Raw genomic sequence first — 14193 nt, 5'->3', positions numbered from 1 at the left:
CATAACGTTCTGTTATTATCTCATTGCGTGGTGAATGTGCAGGTCACAACTTGTCCACCAGAGCATTTTGGAGTTGTTGGAATGTGTATTTGATTAGTTTGATGAGGGAAACCAAGAAATCCCATTAGCCTCCGTAGCGTAGGTCTGAGCAGCTCGCGGCTCTGCTCTGCCGTTCTAAAAATAGCTTGCACCGACAATTAAAGGTAACAACTGCTAAAACTATAGGGATTATGGCAATGCGCCAATTTGCCAAAATGTTGAACTATCCCTTTAACTTTTAACAAACGTGTAGCAGACGAGAAGGAAGATTATCAATAATTTGTCACAGTTTGGATGCTTCACTCTCCTTTTAGGTCTCCACCATCAAAATTCCTGGTGAAAAACACTAAAATGTTCATGTGACCAAATGTTAATATAACAATGGGCTATTGACTATGGCAGCTTCAAGTTGCTATGCTAACAACTGTAACATTGTAGGACAGGTTGTTCAATTACTTTACTAAAATACATTATACATTTGATTTATTTTATTAGACATGTGTTATCTTGCTGCATAAATACAAGTACTGAGAATAATTATTTATAGCTGTATCTCTGAGAAGTCAACCATGAATAAATCAAGAATAAATTACTCTGCATTCCCAATTATAATTCATTACTACATTGCTTATGAAATTGTACAGTTAAAGTTAAATATAGGAGTGAGCTCGGAGGGAAATGTTCATTTCACCTTACAAACTCCTTTAGGGGCCAATTTACTAAATTACTACTTGGGTTTATTTCATACCCTCCAGTCCTGTTCTAATTAGTGTGAGCAACACTGGAATAAGAGAGAGCACTGACTCCAGGTTGCCAAAAATGCATTTCTCAAATGCGCAAATTCCAAATTTCACATCACAGGATGTCCTCACTTCCTTCTTATCTGGGTTTTACCTGCACAGTGGGCAGCAGAGAGGAAATAACACTGCTCAGCCTTTCCCCCAGATAACACCACATACAGTATCATCTCTCTTTAAGAGCAGGTTCCATCTTGCCTCCATCTTTCTCCCTGAAATGTTTATTTTTATACTTGCATTTATTTTTTTCCTCCTTCTTCCCTTGTGCTTATGTAAAGCCATGCATGTGATCATTTCAGGGTTAGTTGTTTGAAAGACATCTGACCAAATATTAGCAAAAGCAAATGAGAAACTTACTTTGAGTTCCAGCAGAGTCTGGAGACCCAGGCACAGCTCAAACGCCTCATCCTCTGCAAGGGGAGGAGGGGAGAAAAAAAGAAGAGAGACAGAGGGAAAAGGAGAGAAATAAACTGAAATTTTAAAGCTGCTTCGAGGAAAAGCAGTCCGATTCCCATTCATCCTCATTTGAACATGCATACATTAGCCTCCATCCAGGTCAAATCATCCACACAGCTGAATTATTCCCTCTTATTTTTAATGAGCGCTGATAAAGCAACGCAAGCTTGCGAGGGCGGGTTCAAGTTTGTAGCAGCAGAGAAGTATGAGTTTCTGAGCTGAGTGGGAATTTAACGTCCATGAAGGAGTTGGCTACTGAGTTTAATTACTGAAGCAGAGTCGTTATTTACTGGTGAGGTGGAACTAAGGAGAAGGTCCAGGCAGAAGCTACAACATAAATAACGTGTGTGTGGTCTTGTTCTTTCAGCTCCGTGAACATGAATCATTATTATTATTATGAACAAGGGCAAGATCAGGATGAACCTTTTATGGAAGATTTCACAATTTATTTCACTTTATCATTTTTATTTCGTGTTTTCTTGTTTCTTGTCAGGTTAGAGATGAGATCATACAAGTATATCGGTGTAAGAACTAATAAACACAGAGAAACGGCGAGTCTGTATCTGTCCCAACGGTAACAAATCCACCAACTTGCCTCACTGATCAACACATTTTATCTGGTTTGTTTAATCTCTATATAAACCAGAGCTTGCAGACAGCTAAGAGAAAGTTAACCCTCTCTTGACTGTAGCTTCATATTTACCGCCCAAACCGCATCAGCAAGAAATTACAGTATTCTTTACTGAAATACTGCTGTTAAAGAAGAAAATGGAAAAAACTGTTATCGCTGCGTAAGTATGCATTGAAATTATGTTCCAAATAAAAACATAATCAGTTACTCAGAGCAACAAGATCCTTATTACACTCAACAGAAATCCTACCAGAGCTCAAACGCCTCAAAGAGTTTATTCCTGGAGCTTTAATAATGGAAGTGCAGCAGACAAACTCTTACAACTCAGGACAGTATACAAAACTAATACATGGTACATGATAATAGATTACCAGACTGAATTATTATCCTAGTCTGGTCCTGAGAAGCACTACCCACACCTCCACCCCTCCGCCCAATCTAATACTATTACTGTGCCATTTTCATGATTCATGATGAAATATGTGATAGTCACATCTCACATTGACGGTCATTATTATCTTCCCTCAAAAAACATTAACGCTCACTTAAGAAGAAAACCAAACAGAAACCCCAACAATGTGATCCCAAAAATTCTGGTCGGACAAAATCTGAAAAACAGACTGAGACTCGGCCGGTTGGAGGAAAATGTCCTTATAAGGAGAGCTGCTCTTATCTTGACAAAAATAAACTCTACTTTTCCCATCCAGAGATAGAAAGTCATGCAACGCTTTAGACACAGATAATGCAGATGTAGTTTTTCGGACCAAAGACTGAACCCGTGACCACTCAAGACCAGAGGACATCTTTGAAAAAAAAAGGAAAAGAAATGGTCGTAAACTAAATTCCTCAGCAGTGGCTTCACTACTTCACTAGTTTCTGCTTATAAATGTGTTGACAATGCTCCTGTTTCTCAGAGTTCATGAAAACAATCCTCCCACTTAGACCTACCTGACATTATCAGAGCAGCAGATCGTCATTAAAATCATAATATAAAGAAGCAAAGATGAGCAGAGAGCAGACATTTATTTGCCTTAGAAGATGTTTTCCTGTTGTTGCCTTGACCCGTTCTTGTCGACCTGACTGTTCTTTTACTCCGATGCTTATTTCTGTCTGGACAAGGCCGGAGCGTACAGACTGAATGTTAAGTAGACAGACGAGCACATATCCACCTCCAAATCTACAGTAACAGAGCGTCTGCAGAAACAGCACAGCGGGGGGAGATGGGACTGTTTCTCTGCTGCTGCTGCATTTATGCACCTGAACGGAGCGTTTATAGACGTGGGAGGAAAATCACCAGAGACGTTTGTGACGTTTGGATGGATCGCTGTAATAGACAGTACAAATATTGCTCTGGTGCGGTTTACATGGTTTGAAAGTGAAATTATACCTCAACAAGCTACATGATGGATGGCCAGGAGGAAATTTGGTGAAAATATTCGTGGTTCCCAGAGGATAAATCCTCTGACATTCATGGTGGAGTTAAATATCTGCCAGATGGATTGGCACAACATTTTGTTCTTGGCTGCCGGAAAAAGATAAATGCGACTAATTTGCCTTGTCTTGTCTTGTGTTGGATGGATTGCAGGAGAAGTTTGGTGCAGACCATAATCCCTTAACGTCTCGTTTAGTGCCTTTCATTCAGTCGGTGAAGTTTTATTCATCCAATACTTTCGCAGCGTATCCCCTCCCTCATCATCCCTGTTCTAATGTGACCTGATGCAATTACCTTTAACATAGGCCGAACACTGGAGCGTCTGCGTGCCCAGCTGCAGCTGCAGACCCGTCACCGAGCCGCTCACACCACATGGTGAACCGTCCTGACTGGGCACCAATCTGTTGACACACAGACACACAATCACAATCACAAAATCAATAGTTCAAACATATAACAAAGAGAAAGTGGAGATGAATGTATTAAAAGACATTATTTTTCAACTAAGTAAAGATAGATGGGAACTAGATATTTGGGGTAAACCAAAGCTGCGTACCTACTGGCCCAGAAAATTATGTTTTGTATAATTTGTCAAAAAAAGAAAAGATCCCTGTGTGCTCAATTTAGAGCTGGTATTCTTGGTGTTCATATGGAGACAGGCAGATATGTTGGCAGCACAGCAGAAGACGATATAATTTGTACTATGTGTGACATCCAAGAGGTGGAGAATGAAATGCATTTTGTGTTATACTGTCCTTTCTATGACTTTATAAGACAAAAACTGTTTCGTAAGGTAGATCCAAATAACGAATTTGTGTGGTTGGACGATGCTGGGAAGCTAAAACATCTTTTTCAGTTGAAAATATTTGCATTTTCTTTATTTCTTGAAAAGGCTGTGGCAGTGAGATGAAGAGCGATATACAGATGAGAACTGAAAGTAATCTTTAGTTGTTTATTTATGTGTCGCACTTGTGTGGCGGGTAGTCTTTGATTTGTCAGTAAAAATGTCTTGTAATCCTACAGTATATGGGATGGGCCACAGTGGTGGCATGACACGAAAATAAATATTCATTCATTCATACAACTGCCTCCATCTTACAGTATAAGTACTATATGTCCTCTGTTTTTTTAGTTGCTATGTGACATTGTGCATACATTTTTTTGTTTGCTGAAATGTCAATTGAAAGTTTGTGCAGCCGGGAATTCATTAGGCAGGACTGTGAAGACAAAGATCGCTCTGGTTATAGCAGCTTCTGCTGCTGCCCGTTACCTTTTAGAGCTGATTTGAAATTAAGATGAGAGCAAAATGTCACATCGTTTTTACACTGCACACATTCAGATCTAAAGACTGGGGGTTTTATTTGGTATTTTAATGTCTCCTCTTGAAGATGAAGGTGATGTGATGTCAAGTCTTTAAAGGATGTGAAACTGGAAAAACCTCCCTGAAGAGCTTATAGGCTGCCATCATTAAATCTGTCCTTACAGCTTATTTTTATCCATTTCTTTTTCTATTGAATTTCCTTTACCTTCTGCTCCTATCATTTCCGTCTTTATACTTCTTCCTGGGTTATTTTTAGTCTTTTCTTACTCTTCTTTTCATTTTTTTGATTGTCTGAACTACTTTTAAGTGTGAAATGATGGCAGGTAATTTATGTGCAGCGAGGGTGTTTGTCTTACCCCAGCCTCTGGCAGCAGGAGGAGGAGATGTGGTTATGTTGGCTGCCGGTGTTGATGGACGCCTTGACTTCAGTCTCGCAGCACTGTGGGGGGAAACAGAGGGGGGAGATTTCGGTGTCAGTGTGTGATTTTCCACTTCGGTCTGACACCGCAGCGTGTGGGGGAAACGTTCAGTCACCACGCACATGAACACGACTCTGAGGGAGCCTTTGAAAACCACTGATCTCTTTTGTTTTGAATAAATCCAATCGTCTGCCACACGTTTGCGAAACTGCTAAACTGAAAAATTGAAAGTCCAATGCGACAGTTAATCAGCTTTTGCACAAAGCAAAACAAAACAAAAACCTCCCACTGATGGAGCGTTTCCGAGCCAGCACTTGTTTTTGAGTCTGATATTATTCTCTGTGGTTGTAACTTGATCTGTATTGATTCATTTGCTGGAGTTTTAAAACACTAAATGCTGCCAGCGTCTGGCTGAGCCGCCTAACGCTTAATAATGAAGTTAAAAATAAGCCAACAAGGTTACTGTGTGAACCATCACACGATTTGTCGCTTTGTTTTTTGTGCTGATGTGTGAAGTCCGTGTTGCTGACTGCTTCCCAACAGGATGCTGATGCCTTAGTTATTTCAGCGCACTTTGATTTTTCAGACTTAATGAAATGCATCATGAAACACTGAGTCATTCAGTACATGTGCACAGTGAACTCATTAGTCAGTCACATGTGATGATTCATGCCAAGTCATGTAATATTACAACAAATCAACTGAAAACTCACAGTATAGGCTTTAGTAGCCTAGTGTGATTATTTATACATTTATAGTGGCAATTGGCTCTAGCTACGGGGCCCTCAAGCTTAACAAAGCGTTTCAGTATCTTTTAGCTCATTGTTTTGGTTTTATGGCCTGTAGCTGCACTGTTTTGGATGACTAATTGCATTTATTTATCTACATATATTAGATAATTTCTGGGGAAAACAAAGTTCTGCAAAGCCGTCTCAGAGAATTAGCATGTAAACATCGTAGAACATTTAGAGGCTAGGAAGTTGGATATATCCCTCAGGAGGTAGTAGAGATCATAAACAGAGCTTTAATATGGTGAATATTTGATTTATATTCACCAAGTGACCAGAGACACAACTCTGTATGAATGATAGTAACTGCTGGGTGTGCGGATAGGAAGCTAATGAGTTCATAATGTTTGGGTTAGTATCTTGTTCACAGCTTCTTCTTTTTCTTTTTTTCAATTCAAATTCAATTATTATTTGTGGTTGACATTTTTTATTTTTCTTGCCTGGAGTTAAAATGAGAAGGCTGACACTGTTACGTCTGTCAATGAGCTAAATGTGAAGCTAGGCAGCGGTTAGCACATCTAAGAGCCTGGAGCTACAGAGTTAGCATAGATATTAGGCCGGGAACATTTAACTTTCTCCTTTTCCAACACCCTTAAATCTCACAAATGAGCATTTTATACACTGTTTGTTTAATCTGTACAAAAACTGAAGAGTTAAAAAGACTGAATGGCTAACAGCCTCTTCTCAGTCGCTTTGCTAACTCTCATCAAAATGATAAATAAATGTATTTATTTCCTCGGTTTCAAACAGATTTATACTCTACAGTACGATTTCTAACAGACCAACTGTCCTATTTTTCACTGACATTTCTCCTCTTCTACATCTCACAGCAGCCGCGCTGCTGCTGCTGCTGCTGCTGCCTGGAGGGCACTTCATGTCACAAAGACATGTTTCATCTACACTGCAGCAGATGGTATTGGTTTATGGGCAACTCTTGTCTGTAGCAGTTCCTTTCAATCCAGCTATCCTCTCCCTTGATGTCATGCAACATGTTATTCATGTTAGTGGAGGAAAAACACACACACACACACACACATAGAAAACACTGGGATTATGGGATATAGTAGCCTACTCAGGACATATGGCAGCTCTGCATGTATGTGACATTAAGCAGTATGTCTCACACTGTTAACCAAGTGTCAGGCCATGCATACATTTTTTCCACTATGAAATGCAACGTCTCAGCTTCTTTATGGTCTGTCACTTTGATTTAGGCTACAGCTCCAGCAAAACCAATGTTTAGATTAAATATGGAATTAATTGTCGTTTTTGTGGAGTTTCAGCTTCTCAAATGAGAATATTTTTGTTTTTTCAAATAATCTTAAATATATTTAACATGAATGCTTCAGGTTTTGGACTATAGTTGGACATATTTATTATGGGTTAAAATAAGACGTGTTTTTGCTCCATACTGTGTTTTTTATCTGCCCAGCACCCATCCTGGTTCCTAAAGAGCATACAGTATCTGTATATCTTTCCCTCCCCGTCATCCCGCCGTCATAAATCAATACCTTACCCACTTGACCCGAGGATTTATCCCCCTCCTTTGGAAATAAAACACGTTGAGTTTCCATGAGCCTTGTTTTGATCCCTGACACTCTGGTACAGACTGAGCTCAGTCCCCTTTGTCCTCGCAGGCACACGGCCTTATCAGCAGGTCCACAAACCTGCTCCTTTGTCTCAGTCAGTATGAAAAAAAAAAAAAAAACTCTCTCTCTTTCTCCCTGAAGTTTAAAAATAGCAGCCGCATGATGCGAACCTGAGGAACACTTTGCATTTAATAAGTTGATGATAAAACCGAGCAATACATAATGAGTAATGGAGGGAAAACGCTGAATCTACTAGAAAAAAATGGATTACTAATTCTAAATACATTCCTCTGGGACTCGCAGGAGCTGTGCTACATACTTTAAAACACCACAGGAATAAGCTTTGTTTGATCGCGGTATTGATTTCTTTCAAAGATTGAAAAATGGCCTCATCCTTGGTGTCATGCTTTTTGCACTGCAATTTTCTCATATCAAAACTTAAAACGTCCCCTCTAGAGCCCTTTGGTTACAGGTCAATAACGGGCAGAACATATCGAAATTAAGCTTCATAAACAACTCAGTTCAGTTTTAAAATCAATACATGATCATATTTTATGGCTGAAACTCAAATGTGAGAGGGAAATAATCAGCCCTCTTTATTTGTTATCTCATTATCACATTATTTTGTTGGTCTCTTTCTGCTTTTTCAGTCTAAGCACCAATGTTTCAGCTACGAGTGAGTTGTTCAACCTTCATCCCTGAAAATATTTAGTGTCATCTTTCCCTGGTTATTGGATATGATAAACGAGCTGAACACCATTTGAGGGTTTTGTGTGACCTTTCTGCATACATTAGTCGTTGTCGTGTTGAGTGTGTTGGATGTGGGACCGCAGGGAGCATCTCCGCGTGAATCCAGACAGCCATTAATGCCTAATGTGCTTCAGACGAGTAATTGTAAGAAAAGACAGTTAATGGCAGGCATGGATGGATACTGAATCACCGCATGGATAATGGTGCCGTTTTTCTGTTTTGTTTTGGCTGTTAATGGAGTTGTTTAAAATGCAACACACGGGCTTTCCCTGGAATACAGCAGGGTGTTCGGAGAAACATCTGCCATTTTGTTGTAAATTATAAAATTAGGGGATCGTACTGGGAATTAAAGATGACACGCTCTGTGATGTAACTCCCAAATAAATCAATATTTTGCCTTTATTGTAAAGCATTGAGCATGGACCATCTATTGCACACATTGCCATTTGCTTTACTGTATTTTTTCTCTATAGAAGCACTTGAAAGCTGAACGTAATACCAGGTAAACCCTGATTCCTTTGTACCACAAGTGGATGCCTTCATGTAATACTAATGGCTGAGTTTGTCAAAGCGTCTTCCTGTAAGAGCAAGAATTCAACCAGGCATGTCTTGTTCTTGTTCTTGTTGTTTGCTTCACATATTTTCAAGTGGACAGATGTATTATTATCAAGATCTTGGACAAAAGGAGGTTGATGTGAGCAGCAGCTGGCAGTCAAGCAACCAGCCATCAACAAGTACCTGCACTGAGATGGAGCAACTGCAAGCCAGCCTCAACCTAATAGCTCAGCTCTGCAGAGAGTTTCCCTTGAGAGCCTGTGATCAGTGCAAAAAAAAAAATCAAGCAGGGACCATGAGACTCTCAGGATACCAAACAACTATAGTCTTAGATGTGAGATTGGCAACAGCACCGAGGATTGTGTTGAACTGGGGCCTCAAATGTTAGGAGGTGATTTTCCATTCCTTATTTTTCTGAAAATAATGGTAAGACTGAAGTAAATGTTTTCAGAGTAGACTGAATTGTTTTTGCATTCTGCTTTGATTGCACCCATTCAACAAAAAGCACTCGTACGATCTTGTTATCCGGACAAAAGACCTGTCACCGAAGAGATTTACAACAAAAACAACAGTATTAATGCATTGTGGTCCACAGACAAGCCAACAAAGGCTTCCTGGGCATGTACATGAAAATCCGAACCCGCTTTAAAGAAAAAGAGCCTTTAGATGTTCACGCACCAGAATGCCAATTAATCACAAAAAAAGTCATCTGAATTAGATTAATAAGACTCATAATAGAGTGAGAAATTTAACTGTACTCAGACTGGCCATTGGGCAAACCTGTCAGGCTGCTGTTTCAGTTTTTACTGGCTGATCCAAGCTTAATAATATTCCTAATCGACATTTAATCTATCTGAGGTGAATGGTTGTACTTTTGTTCGCCGTTATTATCTGTTTTTTTTTCTTCTTTTTGATCTAGTCAGATGAGCCTTGGGTCCTGCCAAGCTTCTGATGTGTTGTAGAAAGCAGAATAAATGAAAAGTAGGCTTTAAAATGATGAGTCATGGCAGCAGATAGTGCTGTCTTTGTATCGACTGTGCTTTTCATTTTTTTTGTATAGGAAAAAAAAAGTGTCAAAGCATTGAATGTGTGTGCAGACAGACAGTTCAGTACCTTGCACTGAATAACCAGAGCCGTGAGCAGGTTCGAGCCCGCCGTGCCCTCGCTCTTCTCGGCCGTCGTCGGTCTGGCTCCGGCCTCGCTGTTGTCGTCCTCCTCGTCCGACCGTAGGCTCCTCTCGCTCTCCTCCAGGGACTCCCTCTCCTCCGTGGAGTCGTCGGCCGTGCTCTCGCTCTTCTCCTCGGCATCGGCGGCGGGTCCGTCCTTGTTGTCGGCCAGCGGGGATCGAACCCTGGCGTTGAGGTCGCGGGCCTCCCCTCGCAGCCGCGTGATGTTTCCCTCCAGCAGGCGGCGCTGGACGATGCTGTGAGGTTGCTGCAGAAGGGAAACGGAGAGGTCAGAAGTTCATTGAGGGTGTTTGTCTTGTTGGTTTAGCCATTTTTCAATTTAAGGGATAGTTCAACATTTTGGCAAATTGGCCCATTGCCATTATCCCTATAGTTTTAGGTGGATGTTCATTACCTTTAATTGTCTGTAGATGTTTTTAGAACGGCGGAGCAGAGCCGTGAGCTGCTCAGAGCTATGCTACGGAGGCTAATGGGATTTCTTGGTTTCCCTCATCAAACTCATCAAATACACAATCCAACAACTCCAAAACGCTCTGGTGGACAAGTTGTGACCTGCACATTCACCACGCTATGAGATAATAACAGAACGTTAAGAGACGGAGTTGTTTTGGAGGCAAATGCAGAGACTGCTTGCTGAAAAACTCAATCAAATAAGCGGTTTTGCATGAATTTACCTCGAAAACAACTCCGTCTTGTAACGTTTCATTATTATCTCATAGCGTGGTGTTGGAGTGTTTGGAGTTGTTGGATTGTGTATTTGATGAGTTTGATGAGAGAAACCAAGAAATCCCATTAGCCTCCGTAGCGTAGCTCTGAGCAGCTCGCAGCTCTGCTCCGCCGTTCTAAAAATAGCTTGCACCGACAATTAAAGGTAACGAACCTACTCCTAAAATTATAGGGATTATAGCAATGGGCCAATTTGCCGAAATGTTGAACTATCCCTTTAACCTGATAGTTAAAGGGTCTCAGATGTTGCTAAACCTGGATCTCTTTGGCTTGTAGACTGGTGGTTAAACAACACAAAACATTTGAAGATGTCTTTAACTTTTATTTTACTATTCAATGTCTGGCCTCATTTTTTTTTTTTTTCCCCGTCTTTACCGAGTGAGTAGCTTCATCTCAGAAACACCACAACGTCAAACAATGTGATGTGACAGCTGTTAGACTGTGAGTAAATTCAATGTGTCATTCAATGTGCAGCGTCTGCTCGCCTACCCTCCTTTGCAGGGCGAAAAAGATAAATATTTGAAGTGGTATTATCTCCACAGACTGTGTTACAGATATCTAGAGTGACGCACTACTAAGATATATAATCAAAATTTAAAAACACACACACACACACACACACATACAGAAGTTACGTAGGTCACTGTTAAAGGAACATGTCAGTTTAACTTTAGAGGCTCTAAATTTGTAAACTGTTTGTCCACTCAGGGAGTTGTTACCCTAGCCGTGGGGTTTTTTAATTTAAACAGAAGTATTGGCTTCCTTGTTTGTTTATAGAAAACATCAAACTGACACATTTGCACATTTATCAAATCGTATTTAAAGTCTAGACCAATGAGTATTGATCCACACCAGTGCTTGAATTGGGTCAGTTGAGACTCAGGAAGTAGGATGAGTACTATCACTCAAAGCTGCCACTTTGTATTGAGTGTACAGTGCATACACATGATATAACTTATAGACAAAATAGAGACAAAACGTGCAGCTGCTGATGTGTTCAGTACAGGAGTTTGGATACAATACGATATGAATTACTTCATATTTAAACCCCCAAAGGGAAATTCATTTGTCTGGCAGCTCATCTACCATTTGCAGAATAATTACAAATGATCTTCCATGTAAGATATACTGTATATATCAGAATATGATTGTTTGTTTTTAATGAATGACTATTAGTCATTAGCGGTTCTCAGTCTGGCACCTGTATTATTAAAATTCGAGCTCTTGCCTTGGCATTTCAGAGACATATTTCCTCCTCCTCCTCCTTCTTTTGCCTCCACATAAATAACACAGAGAGATTTAAATAGCTAACTTAAACTCCGCTGGAAATGAAAAGCTTTTTAAACCAGCTGAAATGAAGGTCACATTATTATGCAGCGAAAGCCAATTCGAGGGCTGTGTTCATACTGTCAGGTCACAACTGTCAGCCACACAAGACAAAAAATAAATCATATTTCTGCAGTGGTTTTGTTTTTGCTTCACAAGCCTTGCGGGCAATTTATTATTTTTTTTGCAAACACACAGACTTTGGGTGTCGCTTAAGGTTTTGGGGTTTAGACAGTTTCACACCCTGGAGATTCAACACAAAAAGCACTTTAAAGAGACATTGTGTTGACAACGTGTTGTTTGTGGCTTCGGAAACATTATGTCACCTCAGATACAGCATGAAAGTTACAGTTCTGATATATACTATATATATTTGTTTGTTGCTGTGGATTAGTGGCAGGTTTCTACTGTTTCAGAGCAACATGCGGCCTGTGAGTGGCTGCTCACTCAGGATCATACAAACAGTAAATTATATTTACGCTGTCTGTTCCTCTGTAATCACATTGCTGCTGTGCCAGTGCAGAGTCTGAGTTCAGACAGCTTGAAGAGAGCAGGTCACCCAACACCAGCCGAGTCTCTGCATTAATAAAACACAAAGCCTTTTCTTTCTTCTCAAGGTTCCTCAGAAACAACAGGTTATTTAGAGTTGTGCCATGAAATAGGATGAAAAAGCAACCGATTCACCAAAACACTCGGTGTAAATACACGAGCTTTGGAAACAGCACGCATATTTAATAAAATATTTTAGACCTAATATTAAATGTGTTTTAGTTTTAAACCTGCAGATAACCCAAAAGAGCAGGCCACAAAATAACATATTTTATCGTTTGCCTTGCAGTAAAAATGAAGTAAAAAATAAAATAGGTAAAAAGAAACTCTCTTGAGAGAAAGAGGATATTAAGGTGGAGAAAGGCAGTTTTCTTTCTGTCTTTGAACCTTCTTTGTGGGTATTGTCTTATCTCAGGAGTAGGCTAACCTTTGTGAGAGTGGGTAAAACCAGACAAAGGGCAGCGGATAAGTCGGCACAAGTCTCCATAACCCAGAACTAATGCTTTAAAACATCCACAGCTTAATCAATATTTTCTCAGAAGTTCCCCTCAGCTTCTACGCACCTTTGTAACACCTTTGAGCTCATTGTTGACGAGAGTGGAATAAAGAGCCCAATGCCAAAGACAGAGTAAAGAAAATAAAGAAAGAACGTCACGTGATGAAACAAAAGATCATTTTCCTTTTTCCTTTCTCAACCGTATAGGTTGGGTATTTGTCCTTTTTCGCCACCTTTGACGGACACAATTTCCCATGAGCACTAAATACTGATGAGGCCAATCAGAAGAGACAAGTGCACAAGTTAGACAAGCATCTCATTATAACTGGAAAGATTAAAAATAGCAGAGCAGAGCTGCAGAGTTTTTAAAGGAGACATACTATGTCCCCTTTCCACAAATTAAAATAGTTCCCAGGTGTTTTAAAGACATATCCGTGACATGCTTTGGTCAAAATACCCCTAGGATCAAACATCACAGCTCAAAACAGTCCTGAACGGCTGGTTTCAGTGCCTGTCCCTTTAAATGCAAATGAACCACTGCTTGCCCCACCCCTTTATGGTTATGCAAATTCGAATCCTAGTTACATCACTCGAAGACATCTGAGGGAACAGCTCATAAAACCACATGAATTTCAAATAGGGAGCCTGAAAGTTACAGATTTTTTTGTCAATTCTCAATTTTTGGGGGGCCGGAAGGCAAGACAAACACCCAAACATATGTTAAAGATCCTTCAAAAAGTGATATTTCCATAATATGTCTTAACGTGAAACCACGTTAAGTTTAAGCTGCCGAGTCTAGACAGGAAGTGACATCCCAACTTTGTATACACACTTTATTCACCTTATGGGAGCTTTATATCGTTACCAGGCGTCCAGTCTTGTAACAAACAGACCGAATATTCCCCGTAACCAGCCGACGCCGGTGTCTGGAGAGCCGGTTTAAGTACCTTGGGTGATTGCCAGTCTCATAAAAGGACGTCCTCCCCATCTGTCCACTGGTTTCCTCTCCTAACACAATCAACAGTCTGTTATAGAGATTGGTTTGTCTAGGCTACCTCTCTACTTCACAACAACCTTGCATGCACACCTGGCTGTTGATGCCACTGTTACTGTAAGCGATGGCGGCGACTTG

The 14193-nt window shown here is 40.3% G+C and overlaps 2 protein-coding genes across 2 annotated transcripts in view; one reads left to right on the top strand and one right to left on the bottom strand.

Annotated features, from left to right (window-relative positions):
• itfg2 (integrin alpha FG-GAP repeat containing 2) overlaps positions 1 to 14193 on the top strand; it is a 58008-nt gene that overhangs the window by 25932 nt on the left and 17883 nt on the right. The gene's annotated exons all lie outside the window — the stretch shown is intronic.
• The window catches only part of nrip2 (nuclear receptor interacting protein 2), a 31909-nt gene that overhangs the window by 1542 nt on the left and 16174 nt on the right, over positions 1 to 14193 (bottom strand). The window contains exons 2-5 of the mRNA XM_085769146.1: positions 9891 to 10211; positions 5033 to 5115; positions 3650 to 3756; positions 1194 to 1246 (exon numbers count right to left, since the gene is read on the bottom strand). Coding sequence (XP_085625272.1) covers positions 1194 to 1246; positions 3650 to 3756; positions 5033 to 5115; positions 9891 to 10211 — 564 coding nt within the window. The remainder of the gene's footprint in view (positions 1 to 1193; positions 1247 to 3649; positions 3757 to 5032; positions 5116 to 9890; positions 10212 to 14193) is intronic.

The sequence above is a fragment of the Trachurus japonicus genome, chromosome 23 (assembly GCF_045865225.1).
Source record: "Trachurus japonicus isolate A0001 chromosome 23, Traja_1.0".
Classification (NCBI taxonomy): Eukaryota; Metazoa; Chordata; class Actinopteri; order Carangiformes; family Carangidae; genus Trachurus; species Trachurus japonicus.
The sequence above is the reverse complement of the archived record's forward strand: the minus strand, read 5'-3'. Positions and strand labels throughout refer to the sequence as shown.